This window comes from Silurus aristotelis (genome assembly GCF_946808225.1).
Source record: "Silurus aristotelis genome assembly, chromosome: 11".
NCBI classification, from domain to species: Eukaryota; Metazoa; Chordata; class Actinopteri; order Siluriformes; family Siluridae; genus Silurus; species Silurus aristotelis.
In genome coordinates this window covers 4,798,457-4,824,271 of record NC_139584.1, presented here as the reverse complement: position 1 = coordinate 4,824,271, position 25,815 = coordinate 4,798,457, and the positions used below count along the sequence as shown (strand labels likewise).

Sequence of the window (25,815 nt, the reverse complement as noted above, 5' to 3'; positions counted from 1 at the left end):
GTACTTTAGGTATTCGCTGAGTTTTCTCTAAATAATTCAATAAAATTATTCAATAAAATAAAACAAATTTAGAGGCGCACAATTGTATAGGGCGTCTTTGGATGCATGTGTGAACATGCGATTTTCCCTTTTTAACCTGTTCCAGCATGAAAGTGCCCCTGTGCACAAAGCCAGCTTTATGAAGATATGCTTTACATGGTTTGGAATGAAAGATCTCCTGCTATTGAGTTCAAAGACTATTGAAGATCTTGGTGCCGGGATGAAAAGTGACAGTAGTGATCTACTGTATGATAATTCAAAGTAAATAACGAATGCAGTTCGGTGTTGCATTCTGCTGCACATCCGACCTACATAAGAAGAGAGTTTTCTATAGTTACACACTCCTTACACCACACACACACATTCTCATCAGAATCGTGGGGTTACCCTTGTGCTCTCGCCACAGCTTCACTTTGAACACTCTATGTTTTTTATCAGAATAGTAAATGCTTTTTGAAGAAAAAGAAAAAATATCACGTTACAATTTCATAAAGGAAAAGTTTCCCAACATGATAAAGTACAAATTTTGGAAAAATAGACTTCAATACAGCAACAAGGTCAAAAACACTTCCTCACTGACCATTTCCTGATATAAATGTTGTTTCGTTACCTTCAGTAGGAATGGTGTTGAGTGGTCCGGGTTCCTCTGGAAATGCAGAACTTGCTAACTGGACCAGCCAGAAGAGTCCGATTAGAGGCATCGTGGCCACCAACGTCTGAGAATGAAACGAGAAAAGAGCGATGAAGGATGATGAGAATGGAGAGAAAAAAAGATGCTACACATTGCAAGCTGCTATTCTACAAGGGAGCTCGGAACTCTTTTACATTGGCTTTCATTCTCTTCTCTCTCTCTCTCTCTCTCTCTCTCTCTCTCTCTCTCTCTCTCTCTCTCTCTCTCTCTCTTTTTCTCTGAGATTAAGATCAGTGATTAAGTCATCCTGCAACAGCACATGGCACAGTCTGCTCTAATGGCCCCCGGTGTGTGTGTGTGTGTGTGTGTGTGTGTGTGTGTGTGTGTGTGTGTGTGTGTGTGTGTGTTTCAGAATGGTCATCAGCAATCAGTAGCCCTATAAACCACACAGCAGGACCAAAGAGACTCCACAAAATGCTGTCACACTCTGATAAAAAAGATAAAGAGAGAGAGGGAGAGGCGTTCAAAAAATGTGTGTGTGTGAGCAAACAAATGTCCCTTTAAGAATAGGAAGAGCTATGTATAAACATTTAGCTAATGTTTTTTACATTTTTGAAAAAATTTGCGCTTACGATTAATCATGTGAGTGGACAGTCCTCATGTGGAAGAGAAGATCTATGGTCGTGATTGGTTTGTAAGCTAAGCTGCAAGCTTGCTTTGCTTTATGACATGCTAGTCACATTTAATGTTAGCCAGATTGCTAAAACAAACTTTTCGAAATCAAATAAGGCCACATACAGTATCTACTGCTAAACGGGTTACGTTTATGCTAACCTATCTGTGTCAAAGCTAGAACTATTCATGATATCATGATTAATATCATGTGATTATGTGATTGGCTGATAAGGTTTAAGGGGCAGGGCGCCCATTAGTGACAGAGGTATGTTGGTCATTAAGTGCATCAAAAGTGCGTATAATCTGACCTTAGCTTAACCTAGCTTAACCCAGGCTCCGCCCATTCTTGACCTGGTTAGTAAAATATAAAGAATTGCTGTGGAGAATGGTGGTCTTCAAGTGAATTATCTGTGTGTGTATATGTGTGTGTGTATGTGTGTGTGTGTGTGTGTGTGTGTGTGTGTATGACTTTTGTCCTACTCTGTGCATCATTACTGAAGACAATAGGGCGAGCGGAAGTTAATGAAAACAGAAAATGAACTGCAAATTACTGCAAAATGAAAAAAAAAAGTCAGTCTAAAAAAATTCGAACGGCGGCACAGAAACACGAAATCACGGCGTTCAAACCCATCAGAGCTACGCTGCCTCTTCAAACACAAAATTTCTGCAGAGGTGCAGGTGATTATAATGATAACCATAATCCATGATTTTTTTTTTCTTCTCTGTTCCTGAGGAAAATTCTCTTGAGGTTTTTTAAATGAATGTTGTAATGTGTTTCTGAGAAGTGGAGCTGAGAATTTTAGCACAGACGATCGTTTAGTGCAAAAGCCTCGGCTTTCAAAAAATAAAATAAATAAGGTAGATAAGGTTTGTGAATTGTCAAAACTTGTACTATTGTTATTATTATTATTATTATTATTATTATTATTATTATTATTAGGGGGCCTAGCACCTAATCAGTAGCAGTAATAGTATTATTAGCAGCAGTAACAAGCGGACCATGCAACCATTTTGTAGTTATCTTTATTATTAGTCATTGTACCTCTCCTTCTTCTTTTTCTATTTTACAATTATTATTATTATTATTATTATTATTATTATATGTTTTTTTATTATAATTATACTATTAATAATAAAAATAATAATAATGATAAGAGGAAGAAAATGACAATGAAGAAGAAGAAGAAGAAGAAGAAGAAGAAGAAGAAGGAGGAGAAAACAAATAAAAAAATAAACCAACTATAGGGTGAATACAGACCTGGTGCTTGAGCCCCTATTACTTCAAGTACTACTAATAATACTATGACTACTACTAATAATAATAGTATTTGTAGTAGTAATAATAATAATAATAAGTGAAGAAGAAAGAGAAGTTGTAAAATAAGTCTCCTTTTATTATTTATATTATTAGTATTATTATCAGGGGGCCAAGAACTGAAGCCGTGTAGACACCCATTTCTTATTTTACAACTTCTTCTTCTTTTTCTTCTTCTTCTTCTTTTCACCTTTTTATGATTAGTAGCAGTACTAATAGTATAAGTAGCATTAATACCGGGGCAAGCACCCATTGTGTAGTAATCCTTAAGTTATTTTACCTTTCCATCTTTCTCTTTATTTTATTATTATTATTATTATTATTATTATTATTATTATTATTATTATTATTATTATTATTATCATCAAATTAATAGTGAAGGATTATCTGAAAATGATAAATGTGTATAATACTAACCCCAGCGCAGACGTTACTAACACACGATACGAAGATTTCCTTCTTTCTGCTGCTATCACTCAGCTCCGGTGGCACACGCTTCTAACATCTGCTTAAAAAATTTGGCTGCAAAACTCATTTTCTCACTTTCACCTTGCCAAAGTAAACAAACGGGGCGTAAAACGAGAGCGGTGTTAGCGAGTCATTCTCTCGGATTTGTATGTAATAAAGGTGACATCAAACAAATCCGCTCGGATTTCCCTACACTTCCCTACGATCACGTTACACAATGCAAAAGAGGCCAGAAGTCGTTTGTCAAAAGTGTTGGAGGTGTGTGTGTGAAGCTAACACACTCTCACACCCCCATACACACACACACACACACACACACACACACACACACACACACACACACATACACGGACAAACAAAAGCATTGTGGGAATCGAGTCACACCGTTTTATCAGGACTCACAATCTTTCCAGGGCATTTCAAAAATTCCCCCTATTTAGGTCGGAACAAGAAGGCCTCACATGTACACACGTACACACACACACACACACACACACACACACACACACAAACAGCAGCAAATTATAGTATAATCATCAGCTTGCATGAAAGACGAGAGACAAAGAAAAAAGACAGACAGAAAGATAGAGATGAAAAGAGGCCAGTGAAGGAGGAACGTGAGATTGAAGAAGGAAAGAGTCACCAGGGACGACATTTGATTCCATTGTGATGTTGTTGCTCACGATTTAGGAGTAAATGTCAGACCTCACGCTTTCAATTAGCATTAGCATAATCATAAATCCACAGAGCCTACAGTGTCGCGTTTTCTCCGAATTGCTCGACGCATTTTAATGAACGAGGGGAAATACATGCGAGCTCAAACTCCTTTATACTTTAATATAAGGCGGGAATTTGCGTTGATGAACAGTAGCACAACCTCTGGGTGTAATTTAGTTAGTACTCTTGCTAGCCACCATTTCGAGGTTAGCAAACAAGGTCAAAATCGTGAAGGAAAATATTTACTGTGCACATATACTAACTGTATGTATGCGACATGGTGATATCCACAGTGGTGGTGTACTTAATTAAAAGTAAAGATCAAATATTAAATATAAACTCTCAGCACACTGATCTATTAATAGAATGATATTAATGAGTCAAACACTGATTGATTTCTATTCAAATGATCATGAGCACAAAACTACATAAAAAAAAAAAATAAATCACACAAATAAGGCAGCGGATGTTGTGGCGAGTTCGAGTCAGGAGTTTCTTCCATCATTTATTCCTCTCAAAATGCTTGCCGTTGAACTGATGCTAAACTGTAAGTTGGTGATAAGTAGACACCACCAAACGTTAATCAAAACAAGTTTAAAACAGAGCGTGCGCTCGATCCTGATTGGTCACTTGCTACGTGTTTGACCAGATTTTACAAAATGTACTTGAGTAAAAAGTTAAATATTTTCGTTTCTGAATTCGCTCTCTTGCTAGCTATCTAGTCACGTTAGCAATTAAGGCTGAAATAATAAAGAATGTTATTTTGTGTGAATAAAATAAATACACCTTATTGGGAATGAAAACGTTCCAAAATGCAGGAATATACAAGAAGGCAGTATGGGGTCTCAGTCCAGAATGCAGGAGGCTTATGTAACTGTATCAGTGAGTTAGCGCTTTCGCTACCAACCAATTCAGACAAGTTAGCAAGCAAGGTCAAACTTCAGAAAGAGTATTAAAAAAAAAGTGCTGCTGCTTTGGTAAAAACACCTCTTTATTTAAGAATTCAGCAAGGCGTTAATAAATAGATACAAAATGTATCCGAGGCTAAGTGAGGCGTTACAGCATTTTACTACATGAGGTGGAGGTGAAGAACAACCCAAAGTGATGCATTAAAATTGTGTGAGTCCTCACACCTAGCTGTGGATTATCACCTTATAACATGGTCACTTACTAGCATTGACTAGTTTGCAGGGACAAATAGATGAAATTGACACTTCATCTTTCATTTAAATACTCATATATTTCATCTATGGCTCGTAAGAGCTACAATTCTGCTGCTCAAAATCACACAGAGATAAAGCATTGCTGTGATATTACATTTATTTCAATAAAGTTAAATAAATATTTATTAGAGAGAGGGCAAGAAAGAGAACTCCGGGTGCCATTTTGTGTTATATTTCTCATTTTCATCATATTTATCTTTGACCAATTTCTCCAAATCATATTTTTCACCATATACATTATACAACAGTCTGAATCAGCCAATCATAATCCAGTATTCACCCTGATCATTGTGTAAAAGCAGATAACTCGTACGCCAGACGTACACAGGTTGGAAATCGGAAATAAACACGACGAGTAAATGACTTCTCATCGCTTCATCCGTTCCCCCTGCACGCCACCGAATCAATTCAATCACAGGCGAGAAATTCGCTAAACAAGTCGTCAAGTGATCAATTGGAGAGAAACACATGGCGCGACACGGTGGCCGTAATCTCCTCCGACCCGCTGAGACTCCAACCGGCAGCGCAGATAACAAATCGCTAATCCAATTAACACGAGACGGGAGCTTTTACATAGCCTTAATGAAGACTGATCTATTGCCAATAGTGTGGCGACTGATCACTCGGTGCATGTGGGAGAAGGCCAGAGTGGAAAAACTGAGCAGGGTATGCTAATTACAAGCTAAATTTCTCGCACACTGCTCCGACACACATCTGATCGTACTTTTTTCCGTTCATTCTACGAATTCCATTAAGCGCTGCTCGGACCACCTGTGTTTGTTTTACCAATGCAAACTTGCTATTAGCTTCACCTGCTCCTGGGATCCTTGTGAGGGAATGAAAGACATGCTAACACATGCAGGGTTAACGTTCGCCTCACAGATTGTTTACATTAGCTAGCTAATGGCTAAAAAAACCAAAGAAAGAAAGAAAGAAAGAAAGGAAGAAAGAAAGAAAGAAAGAAAGAAAGAAAGAAAGAAAGAAAGAAAGAAAGAAAGAAAGAAAGAAAGAAAGAAAGAAAGACCTACAGAAAAATATTTTGGCATACAGAAAAAAAGAATAAAACAAAGAAAGAAAGACAGTGACAGACAGACAGACAGACAGACAGACAGACAGACAGACAGACAGACAGACAGACAGAAAGAAAGAAAGAAAGAAAGAAAGAAAGAAAGAAAGAAAGAAAGAAAGAAAGACAATAAGTGTTGAAAACCAGGGCAAAGAGACGCCACTCTGCACCTCCCCTCCGCATGCTAATCACACATTTCATTAGGTTTCGTCATTTGTCAGGACAGTGGTGACATGTAAAATTCAACATGGCGCGAATCTGCTTTCACGGCAGCCTTCGGGTCAGAAATACGACATGAGGAGTGAAGGAGGAGGAAAAAAATTAATTCTGGAGAGGAGAAGACTATGCATATGGACTATGGTTAAAGATAAAGCACTGCTAATGGAAATGAAGTCGAGAGAGTCAGAGTGAGATAGAGAGAGAGAGACAGTGAGATAGAGAGAGAGAGTCAGAGTGAGATAGAGAGAGAGAGACAGAGTGAGATAGAGAGAGAGAGTCAGAGTGAGATAGAGAGAGAGAGACAGAGTGAGAGAGAGGGCGGGAGAGAGAGAGAAAGAGAGGAAGGGTAAGAAAGAAAGAAACAGACTGGCATACAGTCTATAACTGAAGCCTTTGTTGTGATGTGCTCCAACCCGCACAAAGCCCTTAGCTCTTATGTAGAATAGGGCTTTATTTAAGAGGCGGGGTCATGGTATACTCCGCCCCTTTTCATTCTGTTTTTTGACTTCTATTTATATGAGGTGGTATCAAGATGTTTCGAGACCAGCTCTGTTTACAAAAAAACTACTTTATTTATCTACATTTACACTTTTTCACCATCAAAATAGTCCCCTTGCACAGCAATATGTGACCAGCAATACGCTCCCAGCGTTCCTGCCTCTTCTGAAACGTGTCCTGGAAGTCTTATTTTGCTTCTCAAGCACCCCCTGCCATTCGCTCAGTATCTCCGCAATGGTGTCAAAACAGTGACCTGAAAGCTGGATTTATATCTTCGAGAAGAGGGAAGTCTACAAGAGCCAAATCTGGAGAGTAGGGTGGGTGCGGAAGTGAGATCATGTGGATTGTTCGCTGAAATGCCAAATTCGTTGAAGGTCTTCCTGATCTCTCGTCATCTTTCAGTGATGTTCTTCTGCTCTTGAAGCGAGAGAGTCAACACCTCGAACGACTCGTTGTAACATCGACGTATGTCAAACGTATGCCATGTCAAACATCTCTGTGGCAGATTTGTTCAAATCGAACAGATTTGCTCTACCTGTTATGTGTGCCAACGTTAGGGCCCGAAAACTAAAGCTCAGCAACTTCACAGTCACACGAGTCTTTCTGAAGTCGTAATTTCTTTGGATACCTGCTGCGAAAATAGACACCAAAGAGATTTGACAATGTTACGATATATAATCTGTTTGTGTTTGCGAAGCGTCACCACAAATCAGGCAGCTTTTTTGAAATTCAAATTTTATACAGTATTTTTTTAAACCATGTATAAAAGTGGATGCTGGAAAAGTGACTTATCGATCTCATATTACTCACGAGTTTTCACGTGATAGGAAGCTGCAGCCTAAGCCTTTGGTTTGAGTTCACCAAACATGAGAAACTTTGTCGCTGTAGACTGTTGAACAGGGCTGAGATGTTTCACACTTCATTGCATTGGAAAGTTTCAGTATGAGCAGCAACCGGATTTGCGTCCAAATACGTGACATGAACGAAAAACAGGCAGCTTCCTTTAACCAATGATTTGATGTTCTTTTCACAATGATGATTTGATGTTCTTTTTTTTTTTATATCATGCGATCTACCCACACTACCTTTGCAATCGACCGGTAGATCACGATCGACGTATTTGGCACCCCTGAAATAGAGGAAAGTTGGTTTGAGCTGTGTGTCGCATCCTCCTGTTTTATACACCACCACGTTAAAAACATATAAATTCAGCATGAAACGTGAAGCTGCCAGATTTGCTTTAGTGGTGCAATAGGAACAGATGGTGCATTTTAACACTGACGGCATATCCGGTTGCCGCCCGTATTCACAGCGTGAAGTGTAGTGTGAACGGACCTTTATGTAGCTTTTTTATGCTGCAGCCCTGTGTGACGAAGACTTCGGTCTGGAAACCGTATCTGGTTCGCTACTAAGAACCCAATAGGGGGCAGTAAAGAGACGGAACTCCTGAGAGTAAATGCGACATAGCATTAGCGTAGAATAAATCTGTATATAGGGTTTAAACTCACCTGAATGAGTTTATCTTCCAATTCATTACACACAGACAATCAACTCTAGAATAAACTGAGTATAGAATAAACTAGAGCCAGTATTGTAAATCTACAGAGCGCTAGAGTGAGCTGAAGAGATTGAGTCCCTACATCGTGAACAAGAGTCATGTGATCTGGTGGTATTCGAAGCACGAGGTGCTGGCCCTGGTTCGAGGTTTTAACTCATAGCTACGTTGTCATTAAGGGTTTCGATTTTAACCAAATGCCGCAGAGAGAAATTCCGGTGGCAGGAGGTCGTGGATGTGCGCCCATGCTTCCAATACCACAACGCTAAACTGCTTAACACAGGCTATTGTGTACAGTGAACTCTCCTGCACCCCGAATCCATCATTCATGTCTTCGGCTTTTTATTTCTCTGAGCAACAGAGTCCCTGGTGCCCCTCCGAGTTGTCAGTGTATCGCTTCTGATCGTAATAAAAATACAAAGTACAAAGAGCTGTAATTTGTCATGTTCTAAGCCTTAACATTATACAAAATGTTCTAGAATGCACTTGAATAAACGAATCAACCTTCTAGAAGTTAAAGGCATTGCTATTTTAGAATAAACAGCCAAAGTTCTACTGACTTACCCCATGAAACTAATGCCATATTCTAGAAACCCTGTTCTAGAATATACCAACACCTATATTTTCAGAAGTACCTGTTTAGTGGTGTGAAAAAGACACTACCCAGGGTTCTAGAACTACCAGCAATATCCATTTAAATAGTGCTAGCTCTAGATTGTGTTCTAGACTGTGATACTTAGTGTTCTGGGATTCACGTCATTCAGTATTCTAGAATGAACTAGCAACATCCTTTTCCTACTATTCAGGCTCATGTTTCAAAGTGAACCAGATTCTTTTTTTTTTTTTCTTCTTCTTCTAGAAATAACACTGTTCCGCAAATATGCTAGCTATTGTTTGAGAATGTACAATGTTCTGGAATGTCACTCTCCATAAAACTTTCAATTTTAAAATTGAACCAAATTTTGATATCTAGTGTTCTAGGATATTCTAAATATAATTCCAAAATGACTTCCAGAAAGTCAATGATGTGATGTTACAGATTGAACTGGCCAACAATGAAAATACATAAAAATATGTTTTTTAGCTTTTATACACATGCACATAGACTCTAGCTTGTGATCCAGAGTGAGCCGGTTTGTGTTCGACAATGTATGATTGAATATCATACATTGTAGAACACAATGTATGATTAAATATCCTGGAATGTATTGGCCAAGATGGTAAAAGTGAGTATTCCAGATTGTTCTAGTCAATGTTCTAGAGTACCTGCATTGTTATGCTTCCATTCAAACACGTCCATTTTAGTATGTGTTCCAGAATGTTCTAGATGTCTTTTTTATTTTCCACAGGCAATTCCAACTCATGTTCCAGAATATTTTAGACAACACATTAGAACAACATCCCTATTTTAATGACTTTAAGGTAATATGTTTGCTTATTAATATGCTTGCGTTCCAGAAAGGCGTAGCTTCTGTCCCAGAATGTACTGTTCAATACAAAGAACTACAACCCTGCACCCCCTTTTTAATTTTCCAATTTAACAATTTCATTCTAGTTTGTGTTCCAGAATGAACAAGTTGGCAACATCCCATTTATTTTAGAGCAACATCCCCATTTTTTTGCATCCGTTTTTATGCACATGCTCTAGCTCATGTTACAGAAAGGCCTAGTTTGTGTTCTATAATTCACTGTTTAGTGTTCTGGCATATTTTAGACAGTGTTCCAAAACTACACTGCCATTTCTTGCCCCATTTTAACACAGGCGAACTTTTATGTTCCAGCCGAGCTGAACAAGTTCTAGAAAGAAGCACTTCTTAGTGTGAACTTTCCCGATTCCCTGTTTTGAATCGTTCATGTCTCAGAAGCACATAGCTGTATTCTATTGAGCTTTTCAGCTCAGATTCATGTCGCCAAGCTGGAGAAAAGAGAACCCCAGTTCCCTGCTCCAGCCCTCAGAGCATCACTTCCGATAGAAATAAAGAGGGCCGAGGGCATGAATCTGTCCGGTTTGATTTCACAGACGAGCATGTCAGATGCAGCACAGCGCTGATCTATAATTAACTACCGGAGTGGAAAGCCATCGGCGCTTTTATGATTTCCTCGCGCATAAAATAATTTCTAACGAGCAACAACATGCGATGAATCACGCAGCACTCATGTTATGACTGTTCTCACAAAGTCTCAGCAGGAATGATGGATGGAAGGAAGATAGCAATATTACAGAAAGAAATAGGAGAAAAAAAGAAATGAGCAGGACCGAGTGTCAGATATGAACGGAATGTGCTAATGGTGGGAAAAAAGGCATATAGAAAGAAAAAGTGAACAAGGACAAAATGTTCGACCTCTTTCCCCTCCTCAATCTCCAGACTCCGTGACCCGAGATACTTGGCCTCTGAACCGACCAGTCTTTTTTTCCTTCTCTCTTTCATCACTTTCTCTCTTAGGGAGGTTTCATTTCGCTATTACCTTTATTTAATACTAAGTGTTCTGGTATTCACTTCATTCAGTGTTCTAGAATGAACTAGCAACATCCTTTTCCTCCTATTCAGGCTCATGTATGCTCTTACCTTTATTAGCATGACAGTTCTTTATCCAGGTCTGACAAATCCACTCTGTTAACATCACCGCTATCTACTTTGTGCTCAAGCTAACACTATCACAAATCTAAAAACGCTAATAAGACCAATTAGGTCTCTAATCCAAATCCGCAAAATTAGCAAAACACACCAAACACAATGCTAGCTAAACAAGAAACATTAAGATAACTTGAACTTTATTTTTATTTAACAAAGAATATGTATGAACTGAATAATAAATTAAAAGCTCATTCTTAACTTGTCCAATATTCAATACCATGCCTATATTAGCTAAATATAAAAAAGAAGAATAGAATGCTAGCTTAGCAGTGCAAAGAAGGAAATTAGTTATTTATAAGTAATAAGTAATTATAATTAGTATATAAGTAATTTATGCTTATTTTAAAGTCTATATGTGATTTTACACAATCCAGCACAATGCTAAAATGGTAGCTATTAGCTTCTCTTATTTTTTAGCAACTTTAGCATAAAGAAGCAAAATGAAATTTTGGGGTGAAGGGAAAAGTCCCCTGTTCCATCTCTTCTTCCTCTCTCCCCATCAAACACAGACACACACACACACACACACACGTCAGTTTGGATTGTTGTGATGTTGTCCAGCGTCTCGGTGCGTCTCTCTCACACTCAGCTGTAAATCAGTTTTAATGTATCAGACTTAAACTCTGACACAAGCTTTTAAACAAAACTGACGGCCCAAAGACAAACTGCTTTTTATCAACTGGGTCTGACATCATACACACACACACACACACACACACACACACACACACACACATATGTATTCCTTAGACAATCATATTTTATTAGCAGCAAAAGAAAGAGAGGAATAGGAGCATGTTAGGCTCTTTTTCAAATACAATGCAGAGAGAGAGAGAGAGAGAGAGAGAGAGAGAGAGAGAGAGAGAGAGAGAGAGAGAGAGAGAGAGAGAGAGAGAGAGAGAGAGAAAGAGAACCATGAGGAATTAAGTCAGATCAAATTGACATACAGACAGTATAAGTATTATGTATGATAGACAGTTAAAGGAGGAGGAAAGAAAAGAAAGAGAAATTCAGACATATAAACACAGACATGCACTTATGCAGATAGACACATACAGACATGTATGCACATAGACAGACAGACACATTACAGGTACAAAGACAGACAGAGATACACAAACAGATACGCAGGCACCTTGGCAGATAGATACACAGACACATAGACAATTAGACAGAAACACAGGCACATAAGCAGACAGATCTGATTCTGATAGATATGCAGACAGACAGACAGATACACAGGTACATAGACAGATACAGACAGACAGGGTCACTAACAAACAGATACACAGGCACATAGCCAGACAGAAACACAGACACATAGATATACTGATACATAGACAGGAAGACAGACAGACAGGCTTATAGATAGACACATACATAGTCACAATGACAGACAGATACACATAACATAGACATACTGATAGACAGAAAGACATACAGACTTATGTGCACAAAGGTAGACAGACAAACAGACAGACAGACAGACAGACAGACAGACAGACAGACAGACAGACAGACAGACAGACCGACAGGAAGACTGGCATACACAGGCACATAGACGAACATACTGTTTCTTCTTATGTCTCTGAGAGAAATATATGACTAACAGAGTGAGAGAGAGAGAGAGAGAGAGAGAGAGAGAGAGAGAGAGAGAGAGAGAGAGAGAGAGAGAGAGAGAGAGAGAGAGGCCATGTGGATCCGGGATTTAATCAGGGATTGAGTCAGATCAGAATGACAGACAGACAGTCACACAGACAACATAGATGGGACGATAAATTACAGACTGACTGAAAGAGAGGGAGAGAGAGAGAGAGAGAGAGAGAGAGAGAGAGAGAGAGAGAGAGAGAGAGAGTAAGCGAGCGAGCGAGCAAGAGAGAGATTCAGACACATGCAGATATAAACAGACATATATAGACAAAACAGCACAGCTACAGCGCTCAAAGAGAAGAAGAGACAGATACACAGACAGAAATAGCCAAAGACTGTAAAATATCCAGAAATAAGAGAAAGAACAGAGTTAGACACACGGAAAAATAAGGGACATAAATGATTGAAAAAAGAGAGACTCTGAGAGAGAGAGAGAGAGAGAGAGAGAGAGAGAGAGAGAGAGAGAGAGAGAGAGAGAGAGAGAGAGAGAGAGAGAGAGAGAGAGCTTGAAAGACAGAGACAATAATAGAGAAATAAACAAAGACAGACGGAAAGAACAGCCGATACTTTAAATCTAAAAATGTCAGCATAGCCACAGCACAAAGCAAGTTCTCACTCCTGGATTTCCCACAATCCTTTGCACCCTGGTTCACTGGTTCTGAAAAAAGCTGAACCGGGAGTGTGTGTGTGTGTGTGTGTGTGTGTGTGTGTGTGTGTGTGTGTGTGTGTGTGTGTGTGTAGGTGTGTGTGTGGATGAGTGTGTGTGTGGATGAGTGATCCAAAGTGCTGTGTAATACTGTCTCATGGTCAAGAGTGCAGAACCTTAAACACTACACTGATGTGACTAAAACTCACACACACACACACACACACACACACACACACACACACACACACACACACACACACACACACACACAGAGTGCAGTGTTTAAGATGCACGCCGGAGGAAACAGAATAGAGAGAGGGGGAGCGAGAGATAATCCAACTCTGAATCATAAATAATGAAATGTTTTTGCTAATGGCTCTTAGGATTTTCACATTTAAATGTTTCATTCAAAGTGATTATTCTCTGCCCTGCGGATGAAGTTTTATCTCTGATACACACACATGCGCACACACACACACACACACACACACACACACACACACACACACACACACACACACACACACACACATATACACACACACACACACACACACACACACACACACACACACACTCATGGAGCCAAGGCCCATGCTCATTGAACATTGGTGTTTGTGAAAAACTGACTAAGACTAAGACACAGATGACACATCTCCTTCACTGATGACATGTCTTCTTCAGAAACACAGAAGCCATGCCTCCTTCACTTAGCCTGAGACATTCACTCCTTTACTGGGACCCAGAAGACACACCTTAATGACTAAGACACAGACACAAAGGCCACACCTCCTTCAGTGAGGCTAAAACACAGAGGCTATGCCTCCTACGGTGAGAGTGGGATCCACAGGCCACACATCCTTCACTGAGCCTACGATACAAAAGCCACACCTCCTTCACTGAGACTCTGATACAAAGCCACACCTCCATCACTCAGACTCTGATACAAAGCCACACCTCCATCACTGAGACTCTAATACAAAGCCACACCTCCATCACTAAGACGGGGACCACATTTTCAACAAGACTGAGAAAAAAAGGCCATGCCTCCTTTACTCAGACTAAGACAGAGGCCATGCCTCTTAGACTTAGACTGAGACACACACACACACACACACACACACACACACACACACACACGTTATGGCTGCAAAATTAATCACATTTTAATTCTGATCCTGATTTTTGGCTTAACTTACTATCATAAGCAAAATGCTTTAATTGTGATTGTCACTGTGACTACACTTAACATTCACTAATACCATGCACACACACACACACACACACACACACACATTCATCTGCTTCATCACTCCTCCATCTGTTCTCTCTTTCTGTTTCTCTCCTACATTCAGTACACACACTCCACCACCTGCTCATCCTATTAAACAGGACAAATTTCCCCCAGTGTGAGTCTATAAACCTGTGTGTGTGTGTGTGTGTGTGTGTGTGTGTGTGTGTGTGTGTGTGTGTGTGTGTGTGTGTGTGTGTGTATGTGACTTATTATTGCTTTCTAGATGAATCTGTGATACTTCTCTGTCAGCATGTAATGATGCACGGCAAAATAAAGCCAAAGACACACGTACAATGTCAATCTCTCAATCTCTCTCTCTCTCTCTGTCTCTCTCTCTCTCTCTCTCTCTCTCTCTCTCTCTCTCTCTTTGTGAGAGGAGTAGTGTGGGTTTGGTTAAGACACACACACACACACACACACACACTTATGGTGCATTTTTTTTTATTCTCTCCTCACTCTCTCCTCTCTCTCTTATTCTTATCCTCATCGCTTTTGGATGTACAGAAACTAAAGAAGAAACAGTATGTCTATCTGCCAAATGTCTGTCTGTCTGTCTGTCTGTCTGTCTGTCTGTCTGTCTGTCTGTCTGTCTGCCATTGTGTCTATGCCTCTGTTTACATGTCTGTCTACATGTCTGTGTCACTGTCTATCTGTCTTTATGTCTGTCTATTTTTCTGTGTGTCTGTCTTCATGTCTGTCAGTCTACATGTCTGTGTGACTGTATTCATGTCTGTGTGACTGTCTATGTGTCTGTCTGTCTGTCTACATGTCTGTGTGTCTGTCTACATCTTTGCCTGACTGTCTACTTGTCTGTCTGTCTACGTCTGTGTGTCTGTCTATATATCTGTGTCTGTCTTTATGTCTGTCTGTCTACATGTCTGTGTGACTGTCTATATGCTTGACTGTCTATTTTTCTATTTCTGTCTTAATGCCCATATGTGTGTCTGACTGTGTATTTTTATCTGCTGCTGGACAATGTCTACTCTTTCTTTATTTATTCACCGGTCTCTCTCACTCTCATCTGTCTATCTGTATATATATATATATATATATATATATATATATATATATATATATATATATATATATATATATATATATATGCCAAACGAAGAAGAAAAGTATATATATGTATAAGTATATACTGTCTGTCTTGCTCCAGTGTTCCATGTCCTTACCTAACATTGCCTTTTTTCTTTCTCGCTTTCTCTTCCTCTCTATATCTTCCTCTTGCTCTTTCCTTCAGTCTCAATCTCTCTCTCTGTCTATATTTATTGCTCTCTCTCTCTCTCTCTCTCTCTCTCTCTCTCTCTCTCTCTCTCTCTCTCTCTCTCTCTCTTACTCTATACATTTCATCATGCCCATCTCTCTCTCTCACTCTCTTTCCCTCTCTCTTTCGCTCTTTCTTTCTATGTTCTCAGACATTTTCATTGTTCCACACACTGTTTATGGATCAACTGAATCACTGGCACTGCGTGTGTGTGTTTAAAAGTTTAGCATTTACTGAGGGGGTTGCTAAGTGAGGAAGGTGCTAAGGGAGGAAGCAATAAAAAGATGGAGAAAGAAAAATATACACATATATATATATATATATATATACTGTAATTTGAAAAAAATATAAGGAAAGGAGGAATAGAAGGAAAGAAAAACAGAATGTGTGTTTTTAGGTTGATGCAGAAAGAGAAGCAGAAGAGGGTGGATGATAGAAGGGGAAAAAAGAGGGAGCAATAAGCACGGAAATTGGAAAAAAGAGAGAGCGAGAGCGAGAGCGAGAGAGAGAGAGAGAGAGAGAGAGAGAGAGAGAGAGAGAAAGAGAGATAGATAGATAGATAGATAGATAGATAGATAGATAGATAGATAGATAGATAGATAGATAGATAGATAGATAGATAGATAGAAAAGAGAGATAGTGAGAGAGAAACAGTGAGAGGCGTAGAAAGGAAAGGGAGAGAAAGAAAAGGAGAATAAGAGGCATAGAAAAGGAGAGTGAGAGAATGACAAACAAAACAAAAATGAAAAACAAGGCAAAACGCATGTACACATACCACACATACATACCACACACACACACACACACACACACACACACACACACACACACACACACACACACACACACACACACGCACACGCTTAACAGCACTTATGTACGATTACTTTTAAGTTTTTTTCCGCTGGAGGTGATTAAAGCTCTCTCCCTACTGAGGGGCAAATCTAATAACTGTGAATTAGACCGGCTTCTGTCTACTTTCCCTCAGGGCTCAAACACACTAATGCACTTTTTGTGTGTGTGTGTGTGTGTGTGTGTGTGTGTGTGTGTGTGTGTGTGTGTGTGTGTGTGTGTGTTTGTAATCATGTAAATAAACATGTAAGGAGATGAAATATCTGTGTTATTAATGTCAGCAAGCTCAAATAAACCAAATGAAACTTTCCCGATCCATCGCAGCCGCCATTGATCAACCCGTGGAGCTGCCAAGCGCTGGATTCTGATTGGTCGGGAGCTAGTGATTAGTCTTCTCTAACAGCAGCTTTGACAACAGCGCGAGCTGATGTTAGCTTTTCTGTAGTGACAGCTTAGTTACAGGAAGGATGCTGCACTGAAATGAGGTGGAATCAAAAAGGTTTCAGACATGTTTTGTAACAGGCAAACAGATGGCAGCACAAGGCAAAGGGAGCACAATCAAAGGGAGCACCGACCTTTATAAGGCAGTGTGCCAAAAGACATCGTCCTGTGTACATCAGGAGAAGTGCAACTGGTGCTATTCTGACCTCCTCTGTGATTTTATCGTTGACAGCAAGGTAGACCACCCTGTCACCAAACTCTCAAAAAATTTCGAGACTAGCTCTGTTTATTTATCTTTGTTTACACACTATCTCCTTCAAAACAGTCCTCACAGCAATACAGCACTCCCAGTGTTCCTGCCATTTCTGGATTATGTCCTGGAAGTCTTCTTTTCAAAGTTTATCAACCACCTTCTGCGATTCATGCTGGATCATGCTGGAGTAACCACTGAGCTGGATCTTCATTTTCGGCAGGAGGGCAAAGTCCGCAGGAGCCAAATCGTGTAAGTGGGGTGGGTGCGAAAGTGAGATCATGCGGATTGTTCTCCGACAATCATCATACATGAGTTGCCAAACGGTTTTGACATTTTGAGTTCATTCCTAATCTCTCATTATCCTCCAGTGATGATCTTCTGCTCTTGAAGTGTGCGTGCCACTCAAAACACCTCGAACGACTCTTACAGCATCGCCGTATGTCAAACATCTCTGTGGCAGATTTGCCAAGTTTCATGCAGAATTTCAGGTTTTGTTCTAAAATGCTGTCCATAATGAAATCGCAGATGTGGTAAAGCACATGGTCATAATAGCACAAGTTACTATTAGTTTTTAAACTATTTGATACCAATCGTTTATGTGGGGCACAAAAATTGGAGCACTTATGACCCTTTTTTTCACATACATTCAGCACATCTGTCATGTATGATCAGTGTCTACAGGGATATTATAAGGAGAAGCAAAGCCTAGTAGAACTTCTGAAACACTGGGTGAGCTTCTCTAGCAAGCGCTGTTAGCTTCTTCAGCTCAGTCAACGTACAAAGCTTAGCCATAAACCAAACATCTGTTTTTTTATGCTTAATTTGTCTCTGTCTGCTTAAAAAAAAAGAACAGGCCACACCTAAAAGCCCAAAAGCCTAAGAGAAACAAATTACAAGCTCTAGCGTGAACATGAGGTATCCCCGGCCTAATTAGCGAACACGGAGCGAGGATGTAGCACTCTTATCACGGGTGTCAGAAATGGATGAACCTCATCACACGGACGGATTAAAACCAAGAGCGCCAGAAGAGCCATTAAGAGGGACACAAAGCAGACAGGGAGAGAGAGAGAGAGAGAGAGAGAGAGAGAGAGAGAGAGAGAGAGAGAGAGAGAGAGAGAGAGAGAGAGAAAATTTATTACATTTCGAGTGTGATAAAAACAGAACCCGGCGCACTGGCGGAACAGGAAGGGAGACAAATGGACAGATACGAGGCCTGCAGAGTGAATGTCAGCGCCATCCTGATGACTCTCTCTCTCTTTCTTTCTTTCTCTCAATTTCTGAGAGAAACTGCTGCTCGTTACGAGATAAGGAACAATGCATGACTCGCTTCTCGGCCGTCCTTTCTCAGCAGTGACAAACATAATGCTGAGGAAACGAGAAACGCTAATCTTTTTCTCTGGCCTTCCTTCACTAGCTTTCTCTCTCTGTTTCTCTCTCTTTCTCACCCTTAGTCTATCATTGTCTTTTATAATGTCACATCAGAACTCTTAGTGTCACAAAATTCCTCATTTCATAAATTTTTCCTATAAAATAACACAAAAAAAACAAACCCTATTTGTCACTTTGGGACATGATGACGCAACTACCGGTAACTCTGTCTGCTTAAATGGAAAAAATTTGGGAAAATATTTGTTACTCTACTCAACAGTATTAGCTTTTTACTAGAGTGTTCCATTACAGCAGCAAAATCTGACTAGCCGAGGTTTTACCCTTAATGCAGCATAAATACTATTAAACGGCAAATCAAAATATAAATGTAAATAAAAAAACTCACGATTGCTGCTAGCTAACAGTTTAGGAATAAACTAGCTAGCAGTTATCGTATTTAGCTAACATGTTAGCTAACTTTCTAGCTAGCAAGATTTATGCTTTTCTCTGCTTATATTTCAGTCAATTTCTTTCCCCATCTGTCTGTCTGTCTTTTTCCCCTTTGTCTCTTTCTCTCCCTTTCCTTTCTTTCTTTCTGTCTCTCTTTCCCCTTGTCCATTTCTCTCTCTCAATCTCTTTCTATCTCTCTCCTCTTTCTGTCGGTCTCTTTCTTTTTCCTCCCTTTCTGTCTCTCTCTTTCTCCTTACCTGTTTCTCTCTCTCTCTCTCTCTCTCTCTCTCTCTCTCTCTCTCTCTCTCTCTCTCTCTCTCTGTGTGTTTCTATTTCGTCACGTCTCCCTTTCTTTCTCTTTTTCCAGCTCTATCATTCTCAGTCTGCCTCTACCCATTTTTTTCTCAATCTCTCTTACTTTCTCTTTCTCTATCTTTCTCCATCTCGCTGATCCTTATTTTTTATTCTGCTCTCTCTCTCTCTCTCTCTCTCTCTCTCTCTCTCTCTCTCTCTCTCTCTCTGTCTTTCCATTTCTCAGCGTCACTTCCTCATAAACACCAGTCGCCTCAGTTTACCAAATAAAGTCCTCTCTCCTTCTCTCTCTCATTATCTCCCTCTCTCTTTCATTCCCTCATTCGCACTCTCTCTTTCACTCTCCTCTCCTCTCTTCCTTCCTACTGTGTAATTCGAATCTCGTTTTCTCTCACTTTCACTCTCTTTTGTATTTTCCGTATCCTATCCTTCCCCTCATCTTCTTTACATGCTCTATCTGTCCACCTTTCTCTATCCTCATCTAACCTTTTATTATTTTCTCACTCCTTCCTATTTTTCTCCACTTTTCCTTCTATTTCTTTTCTCATCTTCTTCACATCTTGTCACATTTCCTTTTTTTTTTATCTCTCTCCATACTCATATCTCCCTTCTTATTCTCTCTCTCTCTGTTATTACTCAGCTTCACCTCTCCTAGCCTCTCTCTGCCCTATTTTGTCTCTCCGTCCTCCTCCATCATTATTTCTTTAGCCTCCGCCTTTTCACCTGGCATCTTTCTCTCTCTTTACCTTCACATACCTCTCGCTACATCGTTCACTCTTACTTCACTTCCAGGCTTTCACAATAGCACTATGGCAACAAGGCATTCCTACACACACACACACACACACACACACACACACACACACACACACACACACACACACACACATCACTGTCATAACAATCCTGACCCTTATGAACAAGTGCAACTTCATCTGAAAAAACAGAGACACTGTTTATGACAGCAGGTGTGTGTGTGTGTGTGTGTGTGTGTGTGTGTGTGTGTGTGTGTGTGTGTGTGTGTGTGTGTGTATAATACAAAACAAAGTCTGATGAAATCTGTAACCACGGCGACAGGGATCTTTGGCCAACACACACACACACACACACACACACACACACTAAATATATTAATAAACAAAATGAAGAAAGAATACCAAAAAGCGAGAGCTGGAAATCAAGTTAAAAATAAGTATAAAGAATACTAGAAATTACTAGCGAAAGAAAGAAAGAAAGAAAGAAAGAAAGAAAGAAAGAAAGAAAGAAAGAAAGAAAGAAAGAAAGAAAGAAAGAAAGAAAAACTGCGTGTTGCATCTGTGAAGCTAGATAACTAGATAGCTTCCTATTTTAGACACATGTTGTAGCCCCGCCCCTAACCACACCCTCAGGCCCTGTTTGCCCTCTGACCCCTGTGTCTGTTCTGTAATAAAGTCTGATGTTGAACTGAACACTTCATCAACCACTCATACACACACACACACACACACACACACACTTTTTGATGCACTTCCTCAGAAACTCTCATTCTCCCACACACTGATTAGTTTCCCAGAAGTCTCCCAGAGATTTATATGGACAGCTCACTCGGGGGATTTCAGTCTGCGTCTCTTCATCCTCACATCACACTTTTACAAAAAGCACAGGAGTGACATACGGCCATGACCAGAGGAAAACAGGACCGGAGGAAACCATGACCTGGGGAACGCGTGACCTGAGGGACACGTGACCCGGGAAAGCTGTAAAAAGGTTTTCAGTAAAAAGTTTTTTTTTAATCATTGTGTGAGAGGCGTGAAATCTGCGTGAAATCTCACTCTTAGTAAATTTCTTAAACACAGAATAGCTTTACAGCCCCACTCCAACTGCTACTACCAACAACATCAACAACAATAACAACAGAACAACTACTACAAACAACAACAACAATAATAACAATACTAACACCACTAAAACCAACAACACTACGACCAAAAACAACATTCTTACTTCTACCAACAGCACTACTACCAAGAACAACACTACCAAGAACAACATTATTACTACCAGGAACAACAATACTACCAACAATAACCAACACTACTACTACTACCAACAACAATAACCAAGAACACTACTACCAACAATAACCCACAACATGATTACCAATAACACTACTACCAACAACAACACTACAACCACCAACAATAAACAAAAAACACTACTATCTACAAAAACATTATTACTACAAAGAACAACACTACTACCAACAATAATAACCAACAACACGATTGCCAATAATACTACTATAAACAAAAATCACCTATTACCAACAACACTACAACCACCAACAATAACAACACTTCTACCAACAACAGTATTACTATTAAGAACAACACTACTATCAACACCAACACTAACAACACCATAACCACCAACAATAACCAACAACAATAAACAACATTTTCTACCAAGAACAACACCAACAATAACCAACAACACTAATATCAACAACAATAACCAACAACACTACCACCAACAATACCACTACCAACAACACCAACACTACTACTACTACTACTACTACTACTACTACTACTACTACCCCCAAGAATACTACTACCAACAACACAACTATTACTACCAAGAACACCACAATCAAAACCAACACCACTACTATGAACAACACCAACAACGCCAGCAACACTACTAACAACAATAAGTAACAACACTACTACCAACAACAATAACAATAAGCAACAACATTACTAACACAACAATTAGGCAAAAACACTACTACCAACAAAAAAACAACATCAACAACACTACTACAGTACCAACAATAACCAACACTACTACTATAAGCAACAACACTATTAATACCCAAATACCAACACCAACAACTCTTCTACCAACAACAGCAATAACAATAACAATTTTATTACAACAATGGTGAAAAAGCTGCAAACTGCACGTTAATAAATGAGTTCATGGAGATTGTAGATTTCTCTCTCTTTTTTGTGGTGTGTTTGAAGATGTGTGAAAATGGGTAAAGATGTCTGAGTGTGCGTGTAAGGTAATCAGTGTGAAAATGATTATAAATTGATTAGTGTGTGTGTGTGTGTGTGTGTGTGTGTGTGTGTGTGTGTGTGTGTGTGTGTGTGTGTGTGTGTGTGTGTGAGAGAGAGAGAGAGAGAAATGTGTGTGTGCTCCTTCAGGGCTGAGCTGCTCTACTTCGGAAAAAACTTCAGGAATACTGAAAATTTCTCTGTCAAGTTAGCGGTGTTAGCCTGACAGACCTCATCGCCTGGGAGAGCGTAGACCAAATCAAACTGCTACAGACACACACACACACACACACACACACACACACACACACACACACACACACACACACACACACACACACACACACACACACAGCTCTCTCCGGTTCTGCCGAATGCTGATCGATCATTTCCACCAGTTTCACTTCATCTTTTATCAAAGGCCTCCAGAAAACTCAGATGTTTCATTCATGAGTTCCACAGAGCACAGCAGCCAATCACGGCCTCTAAAAATGCTGCACTTATTAATTATTTACGAGCTGGGAAACAGATCATTACCACCAACTCGTCAGCCAATCGGATTCCCAAAGTCTGAACTAAGAGACGAAAAGAAATGCAACATAATATTTCTACACCGCGCATAACAAACATAAAAGACACACCTCCTTTACTAAATGACAGACACAAAGGACACGCCTCCTTTACTAAGTGACAGAACAAAGGACACGCCTCCTTTACTGAGTGACAGACAGAAAAGGACACCCCTTTTTACTAAGTGACAGACACAAAGGAGACACCTTTTTTACTAAGTGGCAGACACAAGGGCCACGCCTCCTTTACTGAATGACAGACACAAAGGACACGCCTCCTTTTCTGAATGACAGGAAAAAAGTATACGCCTCCTTCATTGAGTGACAGATCCAAGGGCCACGACCACTTTCGGTAAACAGGTACATGTTCACTACCCCTGCGTGTGTGCCCATGTGTGTGTGTGTGTGTGTGTGTGTGTGTGTGTACGTGTGTGTGTGTGTGTGTGTGTGTTGTTTGTGTGTGTACGTGTGTGTGGTGTGTGTGTGTGTGTGAGAACACACACACACACACCTACACACACACACACACACATGCACTAATACACTGCACACACTCTTCTCTCATAATCCCCTCACCTGTTTATCATTCTGTACAGCAAGATATAGACTCAGACAAACAGGTGCCACACACACACACACACACACACCCACACACACCCACACACACACACTTGCTGTGTTACTGGTTGCTATGAGTCCTTATCCTAAACAGAAACATCAGTGTGACGTTCTTCTCTGCTTCTGATCAGTCACTGTGAATGTGTCTCAATCATACACACACACACACACACACACACACACACACACACACACACACATACACACACACACACACACACACACACACACACAATAAAATCACTGTCACAGCAATCCTTTCGCAAACGAACAAATACACTCAGATTACAGAGACAATAAACGAGAGAGAGAGAGAGAGAGAGAGAGAGAGAGAGAGAGAGAGAGAGAGAGAGAGAGAGAGAGAGAGAGAGAGAGGTTTGTCATTGTTTTCATTCACACCTGCGCTAATGGAGAAAGATGTGCAGGGTTTCTGCTTCCCATCAGACCGACACCTACACACACACACACACACACACACACACTGTAGCAGAGTTGTCTGTGAATGTCCTCGTGTGAGATACAGTAACATGCAGGATTAATGCACAGCCTACAGCACAGTACTAAATGTGTGTGTGTGTGTGTGTGTGTGTGTGTGTGTGTGTGTGTGTGTGTGTGCTAGGGAAATATATGTGTGTCAAGGTCATTGAGTTAAACCTGATCCTCTGAGAAACGCAGACCCCGAGATGATTGCCATGGCTTATCACACACTTCTATTCTACACACACCTCCAAACACTTACACCCACGTATACACAAACACGTGTGTCAGTGTGTGTGACTGTAGTTCATCACACCCTCACTGCAATGTGTTCCAGTCATCAGATCAGATCAGTTTACACTGCAGTGCTGTGGTCCTGTCACACTGTACAATATCACAGGCACACACACACACACACACACACACACACACACACACACAACAAGATGGGTTTTATTGAATGTTATATGTGGTATATTTGTGGTGCTTATAGCATACAGGAAGACACACACACACACACACACACACACACACACACACACACACACACACACACACACACACACACACACACACACACACACACATACACACACACACAGACACATAGACACACAGAGACACACACACCCACGATAGGAGAAAATGGGAAACAGGAAATTTTAAATATTTCAAATCTGTCACGTTATTAAATTACACACACACAAAAAAAAATACATAATTAATATTCAATAAATGCATGTATTTAACAATAATACATTTAATGTTGAATACCTTCAACATGAAATTACATCTTCTTGAAATTCAGAGCCGCTAGAAAACTTTTCCTCTCACATATTATTTCTTTTTTTTTTCTTTGTAAAAATTTTTTTTCCCCCAAGTTGCTTGAAATGTGTAATACAGATGATGTGTAATACAGAATGCAGAGAGATTTTATTGGATGTTAAAGATTTTATCTTTATTTACATAAACGTTTAATAAGGACGTAATAAATAAAAAGTCGCTTTAAAAAAATACAAAAAATGTTATCATTAAACATAAATATATTTATTATTATTTATTTTATTATTAATCATTATCATCATCATTGTTTAACAACAGATACAAACTGATCACAACTGAACACACACACACACACACACACACACACACACACACACACACACACACACACACACAACACCTATATATACAGTATATAGACCAGAGTTTTTGTTCAGGTCAAATGAGATATAAACATGCCTTAAATTCATTAAAAAAAAGTGTGTGTGTGTGTGTGTGTGTGTGTGTGTGTGTGTGTGTGTGTGTGTGTGTGTGTGTGTGTGTGTGTGTGTGTGTGTGTGTTCAGTTGTGATCAGTTTTTATCTGTTGTTAAACAATGATGATAATAATGAATAATAATAAAATAAATAATAATAAATATATTTGTGTGTGTGGTTAGATAGATAGATAGATAGATAGATAGATAGATAGATAGATAGATAGATAGATAGATAGATAGATAGATAGATAGATAGATAGATAGATAG

General features: G+C 39.7%; 1 protein-coding gene across 2 annotated transcripts in view; it reads right to left on the bottom strand.

Annotated features, from left to right (window-relative positions):
- Nucleotides 1-25,815, bottom strand: part of sema6bb (sema domain, transmembrane domain (TM), and cytoplasmic domain, (semaphorin) 6Bb) — a 112,449-nt gene that overhangs the window by 52,888 nt on the left and 33,746 nt on the right. For both annotated transcript variants that reach the window (XR_014535817.1, XM_083554897.1), the window contains exon 2: nucleotides 650-755. Coding sequence is in view for 1 of the 2 variants with exons in the window: in XM_083554897.1 (XP_083411023.1) it covers nucleotides 650-740 (91 nt within the window). In the remaining variant the exon portion in view is untranslated. The remainder of the gene's footprint in view (nucleotides 1-649; nucleotides 756-25,815) is intronic.